This window comes from Argentina silus, assembly GCF_951799395.1.
Source record: "Argentina silus genome assembly, chromosome: 19".
Taxonomy (NCBI): domain Eukaryota; kingdom Metazoa; phylum Chordata; class Actinopteri; order Argentiniformes; family Argentinidae; genus Argentina; species Argentina silus.
The window spans coordinates 10,191,632-10,210,167 of record NC_139673.1 but is presented as its reverse complement, the minus strand read 5'-3'; the positions used below and the strand labels follow the sequence as shown (position 1 = coordinate 10,210,167).

At 49.0% G+C, this 18,536-nt stretch overlaps 1 protein-coding gene across 3 annotated transcripts in view; it reads right to left on the bottom strand.

The window, feature by feature from the left end:
• Positions 1–3,266: 3,266 nt before the first annotated feature.
• The window catches only part of furina (furin (paired basic amino acid cleaving enzyme) a), a 69,530-nt gene continuing 54,260 nt past the window's right edge, over positions 3,267–18,536 (bottom strand). For all 3 annotated transcript variants that reach the window (XM_083691406.1, XM_083691407.1, XM_083691408.1), the window contains exons 8-16: positions 16,897–17,069; positions 14,311–14,523; positions 12,369–12,469; positions 11,244–11,347; positions 10,776–10,893; positions 8,363–8,542; positions 8,019–8,143; positions 6,874–7,002; positions 3,267–5,047 (exon numbers count right to left, since the gene is read on the bottom strand). In XM_083691406.1, coding sequence (XP_083547532.1) covers positions 4,440–5,047; positions 6,874–7,002; positions 8,019–8,143; positions 8,363–8,542; positions 10,776–10,893; positions 11,244–11,347; positions 12,369–12,469; positions 14,311–14,523; positions 16,897–17,069 — 1,751 coding nt within the window. In that variant the 3' untranslated portion in view covers positions 3,267–4,439. The remainder of the gene's footprint in view (positions 5,048–6,873; positions 7,003–8,018; positions 8,144–8,362; positions 8,543–10,775; positions 10,894–11,243; positions 11,348–12,368; positions 12,470–14,310; positions 14,524–16,896; positions 17,070–18,536) is intronic.

Genomic DNA, 18,536 nt, shown 5'->3' with positions numbered 1-18,536 from the left:
TCCAGTTCACACGTCCAGAAGGGTGGAGGTCAGATACCTTATTTGAAGCAATACACAGTCAGCCTAATGTTGATGTACCTGCAGAGACGGGCTATTTATCTTGCACCACACTCAAACAAGTTTGTATTACCACCTCTGTCAGATGAACACTTACAAACTCTGACTCCAAAGGTTCAGTGTCATTGCATTCCCTTGCAGCATTCTGTTGTGTATATTGTGGGCCCACTGTAAATGTCTGTACTCAGTTGAATCTAGTTGTAAATTCTTTTTGGTTCTTGTCGTAAGATATGTGCACATATCATCAAATATATAACTGCCAACATTTATAAAAGAATCAACACATTCTGAAGTTTGCATAGATCTTTATTTTTCGTAGACTCTATAATCCGCATATTGACATCAATTAAATAAAAAGGAAAAAATTAAACAAAAGAGCAAAAACAAAATCTTTAAATTACAAGAAAATTACACTGCACCATATATATAGTACAAAAATAGGCCTTATTTTAGAGTTGTATGTCCCATCTAAGATAGTCATTATTTTACATTATTCATAGATCACTGTCTGTGTAAGGTACGGTATGTAGCCACAAGCCAATGACCTCATAAGTACAGATGTGACCAGGTCGACAGGGCTGCGTTGGGCTTGTGTGTCCGGAGTCCTGTTAAACCCTCAAAAGTATGATTCTTTTGTAATTACACACACACACACACACACACACACGCGCACACGCACACACACACACACACACACACTGACACACAGACAGACACACACACACACACACACACGCACGCACGCACACAGACAGACACACAGACACACACACAGCCCTTTTGTGTATGGGATGGGATTGGAATGGGATGGGGTACATTGGATGGGATACATTCTCAACCTACGTCCTCAACTGTACATAATGTCAATGCAGATCTCTGATCTCCTATCTGACCTGCACGGAGCAGGAAGGCAGAGAGATCACTCTGCTTTCAAAGGCAGGAATTACAGAAAGAGCTCTGAAAGACAAATTCAACTGATTAATGAAATCGGTGCATCACAACACAGCTCTCAGATCACCCCACCTTTAGACTCAGTAATCTGGAGCACATCTCATCTCAACTCAACTCTCTCTCTCTCGTCCTGTCTTTGGTCATGCCAGACATTCTGCTGCCCTCAAACGTGCCCAATCCCCTCAAGCCTACTCCTGGCTATAGTATAACGGGTATAGGCAATATGGTAATAGCTCCACCACTGACAGGCAATATGAAATGACCACCCTGGGATTCACACCTATCCAGTACTCCCAGATCGACACAAGTGACTGGACGATGGAGAAGAGGGGTTCAAGTTGTGAAATTGGGCAACGACCTGTGACAGCTGTAGTATTGGGTCTGTACTGTAGGGGGCACAACCTCCCTAGTGACTGGAAGTTTCATGTAAGACTGCCCGTTTCTGTAGACATGCTTTACACTCTGCACACCACACGAGTACACACAATTTACAGATTTCAACATTTCAAAGTGACCAACCGAGTTGGACGCCAAGCGATAACATAAGTGGGTGAAGTATGTCGGGACGTTTATACGGTTGCCTTAGCGATGACCCGAGGCTGAGAGATAGAGAGTGCGCCATTCAAGGATTTATCAAAGTGACTTCTTCACTTTGAGGGAATATACGAGTGTCAAAGGCAGCAGGCAGGCATTACCGCGCTGCTCATCCACCACGGCTCAATGACAACATTCCATCTCTGCCAACTTTGACCAAGGATGATGTCACCACAGACATTACTCTGCACCCAGAGAGCAGCCAACCATGAGTGTGTGTCTGGAGATTACGTCTCCCTCAATCCCCCTTTTTAATTACCCAAGATTTAAAACACAGGCGAAACCGCTCTCCGAAACCAATCCTAAAAACAATATATTCATAGGGGATAAATCAGCACATTTAAGCTGTGCCAGGACAGGGAGGGAGGAGAGAGAGCAGACACACACTCTGCAGGCCTATAGCCCTGGCATTGTCCATGAAGACATTGCAGCTTTATTACTTTATAAAGCGTAAATCAATGAGAGGAGAAAGTCCTACTCTCAAGATAAATCCTTCTCTTGAAGAGTTCTCACTCTTGACCTATATAATCACTCATTATTAAGGAGGAAACATACATAGTTTGCCATCGCTGTGATGTCTGAGCTGGAGGACGGCATGAGCAGCTGCATCAATCTTATATGCATGTCATCGCCATGACAACCCCTCTCAGCAAGGCCCCTGTTATGCAGTGAAGATGGAAAATCTCTTCAACATTAATCATGAACAACAACAAAAAAAAAACGAAGGATGGATCCAATATTTGTTCACTGGATGAATTTATGAGGTGCAGATTGTATAAGTAAGATTTGCAGCCCCCCCCCACACCCCAATGAAATTACTTTCAATAAAGATATGAATAAAGACTCCCTTGGAATACATCTACAAGCTGTAGTGTCATTCAGGATAATAATTAATTGGCAAGGATATTGAACAGATAATCTCTAGTTTACATCAGACACCCCAAGCTGAAGATTGCAGGCCGAGTGGAGAGAAGTTGTGATTAATATTCAAACAGGACTGTTAAAAAAAATGATATCAAAGAAGTTTGCTTCAAGCCAATCTCAGTTCAGTTCAAACTCTGCCCTCTTTTCTTGAACGGCAGAAGGAAGGAGAAACGACTAATCCACAGGCTAGCTAACGATCACAGCTTAGCCTGCACACAACTCACGTTTCACTAGAATGTCTGACAAGAAGATTCGCTACTCACTGGTCTCACACACACACACACACACACACACACACACACACACATACACACACACACACACCTCTCTGCACTTGTCTCAGAGGTACCGTGAGGTACCGTATAACACCAACATACTGTAGTACAAAGTGGCTATGACGAGAAGTGGATTTAGGCGCAGCAGAGCACAGAGACAGAAGTCTGGTACAGTCGTCATCATCACCAGGCTTTGTTAGTTTGTCTGCTCTGCAGTGCGTAAAACCTCTCTCTCTCTCTCTCTCTCTCTCTCTCTCTCTCTCTCTAGTACAGTTCATTCTCTCTCTCTCTCTGTCACTCAATAGCTGCTTTGAGTAGCCCACTAGCCCTTGTGTTAAAAATCACATATACTGAACCCCCCCCCCCCACCCCACACACACACACACACACACACACACACACACATACTCTCCCAATACTACAACCCCCCCCCCCCCCCCCCCCCGGCATGTGATCACAGCTATTAGAAAATGTGAGAGGAAGGTCAAATGAATTGTTCCTTGGGTAAATCTGGCTTGGGAATGGAGTTTATTAGGGGCATTAACATTCTTCTTCTCTGGTCTCAGTAAAGTGAGGAGGCGAGCTGGGCTTACTGTGTGATTCATCTATCTTTAGGGATCTGGCAGCGAGTGCTCGGAACCCCCCCCCCCCCCCCAACACCACCAACCTCACCCCCCTCCCCACCGGAGAGCAGAGAGGAGAGGAGGTGAGGTGACCCAATTTAACCTCCTGAATCGCATAATCCAGCATTTCTAAACTGCTTGGAATAAGTGTAACGTTTCATGAATTCCAAGCTGGGGGGGGGAGAATGAGCATTGTGAGTGTAATGACTCATAGCCATGTATTTATCCAGAGAGATACTGTCTCAGTCTCAGTCTGCAGCATCGCCTAAGGCTGGTTCAGCACACACTGGCATGGTGAATACTCATTGTGAATACTAAGCTGTGTGTGTGTGTGTGTGTGTGTGTTTGTTTGTGTGTGTGGCCTCTCAGCACACTTGACTACACTTCACTGTCCACCCTGCTTTAATTCCCCCCACACACATACAGTACTGTACACACACACACACACACACACACACTCTCTCTCTCTCCCCCGCACAACACACACATCTGCCCACAACACACACATACATACACTCAACCACCCACCCAGCCTTAGTCTTCCGGCTAATTCATTGGGACTGATGAAAGCAAAAAAACAAAAAGAGGGAGAAAGCCAACAATAATGGTTTGTTTATTGTGACACAGGGACATCGTGAAGCCGTGGGGAAACTGGGCTCTGTGATTGAGGGGACGAGAGGAGGCAGAGAGCCAGTTTAATAGAAAAGCACCCAAGTGTGAACCTGGAGCGCTCAGGCCATCCCTGGACCCCCCCCCCCCCCTCCCCGAGAGACCCCAGCCTCCAATCAAGTCGCCCGCAGCAGAGAGGAAAACAAGAAAGGACCATGAGGGGAAGAACTCAATCAGAGGGAGGAGGAGGAGGAGGGGAAACAGGAAGAGAGAAACCCGAGGAGACCGTGATAGGATGGTGGCAGCCCAGACGGGGGATTAGACGAGTCCTGTCAGAGTGGGGGGGTGGGGTGGGGTGTAGGGGGGGGGGGTTGTAGAAAGCAGAGGAAGGAGGAGAGGAGGGGGGTTAAAGAGCACTTTGTGTTTTGATAAAGGCAGTCCTCTCGTTGTGGACGTCAAAGTCCTCGTTGTCGGAGTCCGTGTTCAGCCCGTCGTCGCCCCACACCGTGGGGATGCCGCGGTACGAGACCACCCGGTTGCCCCCCAGGCTGAAGCCCGCCCTCAGGCCCGCCCCGGCCTCCAGCGAGGGCAGCTTGGTGAGCGCGCCCGAGCGCAGCTGGAGCAGCACAAACACGCCGGCGAAGGTGGCCATGATGACCATGCAGCTGAGCACGGCGATGGTGACCGGGAGGTGGGAGCTGAGCTCGGGCTGCGGCCCGGCGTGGCCCTGGCCCACCATGAAGCTGCCGGGGGACTCCCTCTGGATCTGGTTGAGGTGCAGGCAGGTGCCAGAGATGGGGTCCAGGTGGCTGTGAGGGAGGCAGGACAGGCAGGCCAGGGGACTGAGGCCGTTGCAGGTGAGGCAGGGGGGCCGGCACGGCAGGCAGGCGGGGACGGAGGCTGGCTCGATAAAGTTGCCGCGTGTGTAGTTGACGGGCAGGGAGCCGACGGTGTAGCCCGCAGGACAGTCCCTCACACAGCCCTCCTGGAAGAGGTAGTAGCCAGCACTGCACTCTGCAAAGACAAGGACAACAGAGAAGGGGGGGGGTGGGGTTGGGGGAATAGCATCAAAGCAATGTTTGAAAACCACAAAAACACTGACACGTTTTAACATTGCTGACGGTCAAAATAGTCCAGCTGACTACGATGAGTACAGCGCAATCTTCCAACCAAAGGGTGTCATACAAGGTACTGTATTGCAACAAAAAAAAGCCACGTCAGTCATGCATTCATAATGCATCGCCTTATCGGTCATTAAAAGGCAGCTTCACCATCATCACCAGCCTATGAAAGTCCCCTCAACATAAGCTGCTGCTGCTGCTGCTGCTGCTTACACACACAGCTTGCGGATTTGTGTGCTGAGGTAAAAAAAAAAAAAACGCAGCATGTAGAAGTACCTGGGTTATCAACAAATATCCACGGGCGCATACCGTTATTTATGCCCCAAGCAGTGCTTTGAGAGGAAAAATAAATAAATAAATACAAAAAAAAAACGGTTAGAAATATAATCACAAACACACATTATTCTCATGGGCGGTTTAGCAGCGGTATTAGTTTCTTTGTTATGACCACAACAGCAGCGACCTTTGGTCCCGCATCTCTCCACATGATTAAGGAAGCTTAGTGTACCTCTCTCTCTCTCTCTCTCTGACACAAACACACACACACACTCTACACACTCCCCTAACACACACCCCACAGACTCTCTACTGCCATCTCCCATTCCCTACAGGACCCCCTCTTCCTCCCCCTCTCCCTCTTCTGGGCCCATTCTCCCGGATAGGAAAGGAGGAGGGAGGAAGAGAGAGAGAGAGAGAGAGGTGTGGGGTGGGGTGGTGATAGGAGAGGGGGAGGGGGAGGGGGGTGATGACAGAGGTGAGAGGAAGAGGGCGCGCAGAATGGGGGTGGGGGAAATTCCAACCCAAATTAGTCAACAAGGGTTGTTTTGGCTTCACTAATCAGTGGCTGACTGGAAGAATTTGATCTCCGCCCCCAAAAACCCAGACACCCCCAACAGAGCCCTGGTACTGTCCAAACACTCTTGAGGTTCAACACGATGCTTTTAAGCTGATTCTCCAGGCCCCACCAGCTACCACGCTAGCCAATCAGAGCACGGGAGGGGGGGTTACGACCCACAAGCATGGGTTTGTGACACATACTTGTTTACCTCAAATGAGCGTCCCAGACAGGCAACGCAGCCTCGCCCACGCTTCGGTCAGACAGCTGAAGCTGAAGCTTGCTAGCAGTCCTTGATCAAGATATCATAATGATGAGCAATCAAGCAACTTCCAATGAAACCATGAAAAATGTTACTGTTTATATATTTTTGCTCAAGCTAGCTAAACATATCTAAATATGGGAGGTGATATTGTCCTGGGGAGGGGGGGGGGGGACTCTGGGACAGTCGTTACAAGTTTGCCTTGAGTCGCCTGTTTCTGATTATACCTTTCCATCCCCGCTCTCTGAACTCAATGGAACCTAAACAGACATGAACCTGTTTTCAAGTTTTCGTCTCTGAGCGACACACGTTCGCGAAAGAAACCACGTCTACGACGTAACGTCAACATTTGATAAAGGTTATAAACGACTTCAACAAATGAGTTGAAATTCTGTTTCGATGCAAACAGTGTGTTGAGTCACTCTGCTTTAGGTAGTTACCCCAGGGAGCCTGTAGGGGTCAGTGTGTTCCTGTCTCTCCTCGTCTTACTCTATGGTTTGACCTAAACAGGCCATCCACACTGACATGAGAGAGAGTGCTCAATATTTCAATATCTCAGGCCCACAATATCACAAAGGCTAACCAACTAGAGGTGTTGAGTTGTAACTGCATGTGGTCTTACCGATGCAGATCTGTCTGAGGTTGAAGGTCTTACAGCTGCCATTGCTGGACTGGGACAGGTCCTTGTCTGACGAGCTGGGCGAGTCGGAGCCCGTACCAAACAGGACCAGGGTGAACTGGGTCAGAGTGCCTAGGGGATGGAGAAGGGAGGAGGGGGTAGAAGGGAGAGAGAGGGAGGGAGAGAGAGAGAGAGAGAGTCAAACACAAACAAGAAAAGTAGAATCATAGTCGACACAGCATGGCTTTGGCTCTCCTCAGGGGTGGCTTCTGTAATTGTAGCTTCCCTCCTTCTTGTTTTAGATTCTTGGATTTCCTGGAGGGAACGACTGAAAAAGAATCCGAGAAGTAAGCATGAATGTACAGACAGACAGACATCATGTTTCTCTGCGGACCCGTTATTTAAAAGAGTTAAAAACAACATTTCTCAGGAGTCTTTGGCATGAGGGGCCACGCTCCTAAATCACTGGTCTAAGAGGGAGGGACTGAGGGATACCCACCGTTCTGAGAGAGAGAGAGAGAGAACGAGACAGAGAGAGAGAGAGAGAGAGAGAGAGAGAAACAGAGATAGAGAGAGACACACAGAGATAGAGAGAGAGAGGTAAAAGACAGAATGAGAGAAATGAAGAAAACACAGAGAAGAATGACCAGGGGGGAGCCTTGGCATTTCTCTGAGGCTGGGTTAGCCTGGATTAGCCTGGGTTAGCCTGGGCCAGCACAGGGCCCCACTCCCCTGCCTGATTTACTCCCTGTGCTTTAATGAGACTGATTTAGGAGCGGGTGTAGGAGCTAAAGAGAGCCGCCTTGACAGGGAACTATAAACGGGAACAAAGGGAGGCTCTCCGTACACAAACACCGACGCTATTTCACCTCAGTGCCACCGCATAAAACACTGCCTGTTAGCGACCTGGGAACAACACAAGACACACAAAGACACACACACACAAGACACACACACACAAGACACACACACAAGACACACACACAAGACACACACAGACTATTCCTGCGTCTACTCAGAGAGATGCTGTCCCCATTTCACTTGCCCCTGAGATCACTCTCCCAGTAATAGTCCATATCAGTAAAATAAAGGTGCCTGTCAGTGTAGTGGTATAATATATATATATATGTATAAGGAGGGTGTCTCACCATAGTCGCTGGCCCCAGCCACGTTCTCTATCTCCAGGGTCCACTCCCCACGGGGGTCCTCGTCCCAAGAGTGGGTGGTCATGAAGGCCCAGTCATTAAAGCCCTCTGAGGAGTAGTCATGTGGCCTGGGAGAGGGGACAGACAAGGACTATAAATCACACTGTGACTGTGTCTGTCTGTCTGAGTGAGTGAGTGAGTGAGTGTGTGTAAATGTACCTGGGACCCGTGTCCCAATAGGGCTGATGAGGTGGATGGTGTGTGTGTATGTGTATGTTCGTTTGTGCATGCGTGTGTCCGTCCGTCCGTGCGCGCGCGTGTGCGTGCGTGTGTGTGTGTGTGTGTACCTGGGAGCCAGCAGAGTGGACCGTGTCCCCATAGGGCTGATGAGGTGGATGGCCAGGTTTCCTCTGCGGTTGTAGGACAGAGTCAGCTGGGCCTGGGCGTGCTCCAGCTCCTTCACAAAGTTGGCTGTCCCAAAGCAGGCCTCCACCTTCTTAGTGATCACCAGGCTGCTCCCAATGTTCCTAACACACAGACATGACATGGGATTTTAGCACATTGTCAAGGAAATATACATGTGTACAAAGACAGCATAGATTGAACAAAGACTTTTGGAGTGAAGTGTTTTTTGTGTGTTATGGTATTGGACGCCCCTGATGTATTAACGCTGTATTAACGCTGTATTAACGCTGTGTGTAACTTGATGTATTGACATCGATTCCCGCTGGGACCATATATACTGAAACATTGATGCACTCACTGCAATGCAAGTCGCTTTGGATAAAAGCGTCAGCTAAATGGCATATTTTCTTCTGATGATGATATCACGCAAGACGTACGTGGAAGTCAGTTACTCACCCACACTCTAGTGTGAAACAGCAGCCCTGACGTGTGTGTGTGTGTGTGGTCTGTGCTGTGCGTGTGCGCGCGTGAGGTTGTGTGTGTGGTTGTGTGTCTGAGACTGTAAGAACGCTGATGGCACAGGGTTTGTGGCCTTGAACAGGATTAGCAGGTCAGGTCCTGCAGCACCGATGTCCTCTACAGGAGGCAGACTACCAGGCTCCCTCTACACCCCCCCCCCCCCCCCCCCCCCCCGCCCCCCACCAACCCTCCCAACCCTCCCAAATCCGCTTAGCAGCTTACACACATACACAACAACTCTGAGCAGGAGGGGAGGGGAGGGGAGGGGAGGGAAGGGAAGGGTGTGTGTGTGAGGGGACTAATAACTGAATCTCTGCTGCTGCCCAGCTGATAGACAATATATGGTGTAATCTGTGAACCGGGTGTAAAAAAAACACACTGTTGCCAAATTAAATCATAGAAATGTGTAGCACTGCTGGTGCTAATCCACTGCTAAACCCCGCGGCAGTCAGAGAAAGATTGAGAGAGAGAGAAAGCGAGAGAGAGAAAGCGCGAGAGAGAGAGAGAGAGAGAGAGAGAGGGAGGGAGGGAGATAAAGGGAGAGGGAGAAAGAGAAGAAGTAGATAATGGGAGAGAGAGAGAGAGATAAAGGGAGAGAGATAAAGGGAGAGATAGATAGGAAGTTAAAGGGAGAGAGGTAGTGAAAGGGAGAGAGAGAGAGGGAAAGAGAGAGAGAGAGAGGGAAAGAGAGAGGGGGGTAAATCCCAAAAACCAAGCCAGCAGTTATCACCTCGCTCAGTAGCCACACCACACACACACACACACACACACACACACACACACACACACACACACACACACACACACACACACACATCTAAAACAGTCCCACACATTTCCAATTCTCTTCTCGTGCGCACACACACACACACACACACACACACACACACACACGCACGGAGCTGTGAGCCTAACTGAGTCAGAGCAGTGATAAGCCCTGCGATCTATGCAACACTACAGAGGCAGAGAGATTCACAGCACCGAACATCGCTCTGCTCTTCTATTCATGAGAATTCAAGAGAGATATAGCAAGGACAACAGGGAAGGGAGGGGGGGTGGGGGTGGAAGGAGAGGGAAAGAACCAGAAAGAGGGCAGAGAGCAAGCGATAGGCGTCAGGATGGAGACAGGGGAGGTGTGCAGGAACGTGGGTGCAGAGAGGCTCATCTGTGAGTGATTATTCCTCCTCAACATGCACCCTCCGGCTCAGAAGATCATCTCTCTCTACGCACACACACTCATATACACACACACACACACATTCTCACACACACTCTCTCTCACACACACACACTCTCTCTCTCACACACACATACACACTCTCTCACACACACATACACACACACACACACTCAAAACCCAGCAGAGCGTCTCAATAGACCCCCAGAGCCATGCTCAGAATGGAGACATGACAAGCCGTCACACCAGAACCTGACAGCTCTGTCACACATGAGCACATCTCCCACCTACGCCCCGTCACAAACCAGCACACCCCTCCATCTCTCATCACCTACGCAGACCTCATCACACACACACACACACACACACACACACACACACACACACACACACACACACACACACTTCTCTAATTACGATCCGAAAGGTTTATCACGTTTTAATCAAACGGTGGGTTTGGCTGCATTATTAAACCCCAGAGTGGGTTAAAGCGCAGAGGGGCCATCAAGGCTGCTGCCCAGGCAGGGAGCAGGAGCAGGAGCAGAGCAACAACTGCCTTCAATGTCAAAGGGACAGCATCCTGGGAGGGAAAATGGTGCTGTGAGCAGTGTGATTGGGGGGTGTGTGTGATGTGTGTGATGTGTGTGTTCCGAGCTCACCTGGGCTCTGACACCATGGACAGCACACATTTCTGCTGGGGCCCCACGTTTGTCCACTTCTCTGCCAGGGACGTGATGGCGCTGGCATCGAGCAGACCGTACCCGTACGAGTGGCTCACTGAGAGAGAGAGAGAGAGAGAGAGAAAGAGAAGAGAGAGGGAGGGAGGGAGGGAGGGATCGATATCAGACTGCTGAAGTGAACGTCATCGCGATCCCAGTTGCAACTCAATAAAGCCGTGTGGGTATTAGATTATTGCGTGTCCCCTGTTGTAGGCCCAGTCAAACCTCCCCCTGAACTCCAGAGCCTTCGCCTCTGTAATTGCCTAATGTATTCAACTTTAATCAATTGATGTGAATTCAATATAGACCAGTCTCCCAGGCCATTACGAAACAGTCTGCAGCTGCCAGACGCCGAAGGAGGACGGGGCCCCCGGACCGAGCTCGGCCGATGAAACGCCTCGCTGTTACCTTTGCGGCCGACCCCATTGGTCCTCCAGTCGTTGGTGAGGAGGTGGGCGGGGTGAGACGTCCTCACGACCAGGTGCTGCATGTCCCTCCAGGTCAGGTTTTTACTGCACAACAACAACAACAACAACCATACCGTTAGTCTCCAAAACGTCACAGATCTGGATGCCACTTTCTAGTCTGTGATTGTGAAGACAGTATCTTGAACAATGCATTGTGACGGATTACGAGGAAATGTCAAAATGACAACGAGCGCTTGGGATAACAATCAGGCTTAAATGTCAGAGCGATAGAGAGATAAGACAGGACAGGACAGGACAGGAGAGGAGAGGAGAGGACAGGAGAGGAGAGGAGAGGAGAGGAGAGGACGGGACAGGAGAGGAGAGGAGAGGAGAGGAGAGGAGAGGAGAGGACAGGAGAGGAGAGGAGGATCATCTGGCGGTCAGATCCCTGCTCTCACACATCTCCTGTCAACCCAGCGTTACTGACTGCTGTCCCACGCAGCAGAGCAACAGTAAAAAAACACAGTAAAACACACTGTACTGTACTGTACTGGCCACTAGTGAGTTCCAACCTCATCATCTCTGTCCTTTACTAAAGGTCAGCTTTGTACTGAAAGGAAAGTCATAAAGTATACGATGTTGTCACTGAGGTTTTTAATGGACAGGGAACCATGGGGAGTGGAACGGGTTCACACGCGACCCATCTCTGAATGTACTGTACCTTCTGTCTCTCTGGATTACTCTACTGGGCTGACAACACGCACACAGGAGAGAGGACATGGGGGGGGGGGGGGGGGACCAGACCCATCTATTCTGTACAATGCTCCGCTATTACAGGCCAGTTGGCCCCTCTGTGAGAGAGCGTCACTCCTACAGCAGGGCTGTATGCTCAAGAAAACAAAGGATGGAGACAGACAGAACGAGAGAGATAGAGACAGATCGTGATGGACATAGACAGACACAGAGAGAGAGAGACAGACAAACACAGTGAGTGAGAGAGAGAGAGACAGAGAGAGACAGATGGATATAAACAGACACAGACAGAGGCAGTGAGAGAGAGAGAGAGAAAGAGAGACACACACACACACACACACACACAGAGAGACAGGTGGTGATAGGCACTCACTTGGCCTCCAGGGCGAGGGCGATGATCCCAGCAGCCAGTGGGGCGGAGGCGGAGGTGCCCGTGTGGGAGTCCGTGCACTTCTGTTTGAGGTCGGTGGTCACCTGACAGGAACAAGACCGGGAACAGTCAATCCAACAACCAGCGCTGGGAATTCTGGTTAACCACCCATCAGATCAGAACAGTTAAATAAACCCTTTGGGCTTTTTCCCCTAAGAAGACATTGGAAAAGCTTGGGAAAACATTTATAATGCAAAAAAAAAAAAAAAAAAAAAAAGGTCTCCTCTGATGTTTTTTCCATCAGTCAGGGCTCTTGTGTATCGTGAAATAACCCCTTTAATGGAGCAATCAGTAAGATAAATGACTCACTTGCACTCTCTTCTCTATAAAAGGTCTATTCCACTCTGCCCTCGACTCGAAAATGCATTCTACAGCATGTAAGCCACTTACACCGCATCCAGAGTGAGACAGATACACACACTAACAGTCAAGGGGGGCCCAAGCTTACAGTACAGGACAGGGCTCGGGCGATAAAACACGAGAATTAATCATCAAATTATTCAAGGCATTCCCTGCGTCCCCTGCTCCCCGTTTAAATCTCTTAAAGAGCGGAAGAAAACAAGAGGCAGGACATGTGTAAAGCGAGAGAGAGAGAGAGAGAGAAAGAGAGAGAGAGAAAGAGAGGGGAGAGAACTATTTATTTTCTCCCTGCACGAGCGGTCCTCTCCCTCACAAGCCCAGTCTCACATTATACACACACCAGCGGCGGGATATGGCATTTTGGCCCTATCGCCCAGTCATAGTACAGTATAATATTCCCTCCTTCAGATGGCAAGAGACTACCGCCCCCCCCTCCCTCCCTCCCTTCCCAGCCATATGAGGGACAAGGCAATTAACTGCCTGCACTGCTGAGGTACTAAGGGGGACAGGCAGATGTCAGTGAAATATTAACTAACGTCTGCCCAGTGGGGCTGGACTGTGGATGTGTGTGGCTGTGGATGTGTGTGTGTGTGTGTGTGACAGGTCTGCGGAAGAGTGACAGACATAGAGATGGGATTTTCGGCCGTCCATAGTTCTTAATTCAAATGGCTATCAGAGAGAGAGAGAGAGAGGGGAGGGGGGGAGGGAGAGAGGGGAGGGGGGGAGGGAGAGGGGAGGGAGAGGGGAGAGAGGGAGAGGGGAGGGGAAAGAGAGAGACAGACAGACAGACAGAGAGCGAGCGAGAGAGAGAGACTGTCACTACTCAGTGTCAGACGACTGCAGCTCTAGCTGTCTGCAGCAGGGTCAGTGAGAACTGAACAGTCATTCATTCCCCTGGAGTGAACAAACAACGCCCGCTGCCTACAACTACCCCAAACGCCTCGGAAAGATGACAGCGCACACCTGAACGACTGGATCTCCAACGCCATTTAGAGCTGTGACAAAGAAGTGCAGCTCCAGTATAAGTACCCTGTACCCCTAACCTCCCTTTGGGCTCTAAACCGAGACGTGCAGAGCTGTTAGAAAAGAAAAGCTCTGTGGAGTGAAGCGCCAGATAGAAAGTCTGGATTAGTGCTTTTGGCCACGGAGGCAACCATCTGAAACACGATATGAATCCCCAGGGCCAAGTCAACTCCATACTGTATATAAACACTCTGGCTGTACATCACAAGGCTCCATTCTCAACATTCTTAATGCAACATTCTTAACAGTCGCGCACGCACACACAGACACACACAGACACACACACACACACACACACACAGGCACGCACACACACACACAAGCACACACACACACAGGCACGCACAGACACACACACACACACACACACCCCCCCCCTCCCCTCCCCGGAGGATATAAAATCGTCTTTCTCCGCTTCAAAGCGTAAGCTGCACGTGCTGATGTATTGTAGATGTGTGTGTGTGTGTGTGTGTGTGTACATGAGAGAGAGAGAGAGACTCACTATCTGTTTCTCGTTGAGGTTTCCGGAGCTGTAGGTGGTGGCGAGGGTGGAGGAGCAGGCCTCACTGTACCAGGGCACGTTGCCGTTCTGGGTGGAGCTGCTGATGGACAGGGTGTAGATGCTGTTGGTGTAGCCGTCGCAGTTACAGCTGTCCTTCTCCCGCCCGCCGTTCCCTGATGCCCACACGAAGATGGAGCCCAGGCCATCACGACCCTACAGCAGACAGACAGACAGACAGACAGACAGTCAGTCAGAGAGATGGACAGAGAGAAATGGACAGACGGACAGACGGACAGACAGAGAGATGGACAGAGTGAGATGGACAGACGGACGGACGGACGAACAGCCAGACAGACGGACAGACAGACAGACAGAGAGATGGACAGACAGTCAGAGATGGACAGACAGACAGACAGACAGACAGTCAGAGAGACGGACAGATCGACAAACAGACAGACAGACGGACGGACAGATCGACAAACAGTCAGACAGACAGTCAATCAGACAGACAGACAGGACAAACCTACACGAACCGTTGCGTTACCAGACGCACGTGCTAGATCTTTGCGAACCACAACTGAGGACGGGGGAATGAAAGAGGAGAACTTAAACGCCATTTAATCATAATGGACTTTCCATTCGATACGACAGCCAACTTATTAGAGGGCTCATCGTTGAAAGGCCTGTCAGAATGTGTAATAAACATTCATCACGTCACTGTGACCACCCAACGCTTTGAATCTAAAGAGCTTTAATACGCGGAGGCAGCAATCCTAGACAATGGGGACTGTATGTCAACAAGCCTTGAGAAATGAGTCATGGGGCTTATTCAGTATTCACAGTGAATAAATATCACCCTGGAAATGCATTATTGTGCCAGGGTGGTGCAGTCTCCCTCCATTGATCACACTCAACCATCCACATCAGTGTAAACACAAACACCGGGGGCGAGACCGCTTCCACCGCCGGCAATGACGCCATGCTCTCCATTAGAATGGTTTGTGGTTGTGTTTACATGTGGGTTGTTGTTTTTTTTTTTTTATTGACAGTGTTGTCACAGAGAAAGAGACAGCATCGATCATTTTGCCCGGCCTGTTCTTTGTCTGATTGTGTTCTCTCTCTCTCTCTCTCTCTCTCTCTCTCTCTCTCTCTCTGTCTCTCTGTGTCTCTGTGTCTCTGTGTCTCTGTCTCTCTATGCCTGTCTCTCTATGCCTGTCTCTGCAATCCCCTGTGCCGTAGGGCAGAGCCGGGTATGAAATGGATTAGGTGCCCGTGTGTACAGTACAGCCCGTGTATACAGCCTGGCACGTCTTCAGTGGGCTCACTAATCCAGCCTCTCATGTACTGTACACACCTGCCATCCTTTCCCTGCAAGGCGGAGGCTGCACAGTGCCCTTGAACAAGAGCTGGTATCAGGAATAAGCCCAATTACACAGCAATCGTGATTATGACATCCATGCTGGGTTTGCAGCATTCAGCGAACAGTCAACTATTGTCCTCTACACCGTCTAGGCTCTGCAGGAGGACATTTAGAGTAAGTAGAGGACGTCAATTTTAAATCAAAAGGATTAGAATACCTTGCAGGCTACCTATTGAACTGAATTCAATACAGAATATTGTATTGTATCATACGTCTGATACAGTATGTAATCACTATTCTGTCAGGCCGTGCTGGCCCAGAGGCAACATTTGAAACAAACTGAAAATACAAAGCCTTTGGCGAAGCAGCTGCTTCATATTCGCACAAAAGACCAGGTTCGTTGTTGCCAATTTTTCCATCCGGCTCTTGAAGTATTTATCAAAATGCTTAATTAGCATAGAGGCAATGAAGCGCACACACACGCACACAGCGACACATGCACACACGCACACAGACACACACACACACACACACACACAGAGACAGACACACAAACACAGACACACACAGAGAGACACACAAACACACACACACAGTGTTGGCAGAGTGCCAGCATGCCTGTGCTGTGCCCGGTTGGCCAGGAGAGAGGAAGAGGATCTGGAGCTAGGGCTGTATTTACATAGATTTGGCATGTTCATATTTCACATGCAGCACCAGTATTCTGAGCACAAATGACATTTTAATGAGTTACTCCAATATCACAAATATCACCCACCCATGACTATAGTCCCACTCTAAATAACCCTTGCTTTGAAATACCACCGAGCTGCACCGGTTATGTAAAAAGAGAGTACAAAGGCCATTTTAGGTATAGGTTCTATTAATTCAAACTGTCTTTCCCTGGTATTTGTTCAGGTTTTCTTTATGTTTTTAGAAAGGCTGATATTTGCACAGCGATCAAACTTCCCTCCATTCATTATGACCAGGGTCAGTAATAGCACAGCTTTGTTGGAGCTGCCTTTGTCCTTCTAAGGTTGAATAGTTCAATGCATAATTGCTGCCTGTGTGTGGAGCAAGCCTCACACAAACATTGTATTGATGAGAAGCAGGGCCCAGATACGCACGCACGCACTCAAGCACGCAAGGACACACACACACACACACACACACACACACACACACACACACACAGAGACACACAGACACACACAGACACACACACACACCTCTGTAACTCCTCTCAGAAAGGCCTCCTTGGCGAGCTTGGCGGGACCGTCCACAGTTTTCCCATCATCCTCAGGGCCCCAGCTGGCGCTGTAGATGTGGATGTGCTGAGGGTTCAAGCCGAGAGACTGGGCCTCCACCACGTCTGTCACCTCCCCGTCCAGCATACGCACGCCTGCACACAAACACACACACACACACACACTTACTTAAAACAATTGATTTGATAATTACTTCTTTTTCTAAAGGGTTAAGTTGAACTCCCCAAATCTCTACCGAAAATGTTCCACAGTAAAAAAATAAATAATAATAATATATATATATATATATATATATATATATATATATATATATATATATATATATATATATATATATATATATATATATATATATATATAAAAATAAAAAAATAAAAGAAATAAGTCCGCAGCAGAGATTGTGATAAATGTAAGCCTAACGCAGCTGAAGTTACAGAGCACAGCTCTCTGAGACTGAAGGTTAATTTACAGGTGATAAATGAGAACATTCCATTTCCCTCCGAGGAAACAGATGAAACAGTTTCAATCCCAGTGGACTCGGCTTTGCACATCTCTCGACAGGGGAGAAAAACAACTCAGCGAATGCCTCAGGGACAATCTGAAGAGCTCTTGAGACTCAGACATGTCAGTTGCTGTTCGCGTGTTAGAGCAATCGATTCTGAATCCAATTCTGAAAGTCTTCTTAGCTCTGAGGCAGGTTAGCCTCCTATCTGCACACCCCTCCTGCCAGCACAGAGAGAACCGGAGAAATCGAAGGCAGACCTTCAGAAGGCAGATCTTCAAAACAGACACATTCCCTGCTTTGATGCATGGAGGGTCAAGTCACTCCATACTACCCTCATACAGTTAAAGCAAACAAACAGATTTCGGCTCTTTGAAGCTCTCTAAAGGCATCCAACGGCCGGGACACTGAGTCAGGGTTCCTACGGCAACCTGGGCCTCTAGCAGAGATGGCTATATGGTTTCTCTCCCATCTCTGGCCCTGACTTCAACCCCATCCCTCCACCAACGCACAGAGGTAGGAGGACTCACTGGCAGGACAAAGCCATCTTTCACTTTGCAAAACTTGGGAGGGAAAAGTTAAGAAAAGTTCTCATTCCACCTCCACAAAAATAAACGGTCTACTGCTTGAAAACAATCCTTAAAAGGTCACTGCATACTATTGGAGAGTGATGGGGATATCTGAGGTTCAGATTGGTTTCTCTCTAGCCCTGTAGTTGGTAGAAGATTCTCAATAATGTCATCACCAATAAAGACAAACTATGGGACAGCTTTTGCTGCATGCCAACTGGCAGCGACAGCTGGGAATATGCAGCGGTGCCTGGGACAGAGATAAAACAGGCAGAGAGCACAGGGGCTAATGAGATAGAGCATGCACTGAATGGATAAAAAGAGATGCCTCTAATTAATGGGATTACACACGCTTACACTGAGTCCTGGGCTCAGAGGAGCGGGGCTGCAGACCGAGATTATCACACTCTCAGAACGCAACAGGAGAGGGAACTGTCAGTGCGTACGCGCACACACACACACACACACTCACTCGCTCACAGCCTTGCAAACTCTCCGAAGAACACACTCTCAAGACCAGGGAGAAGCAA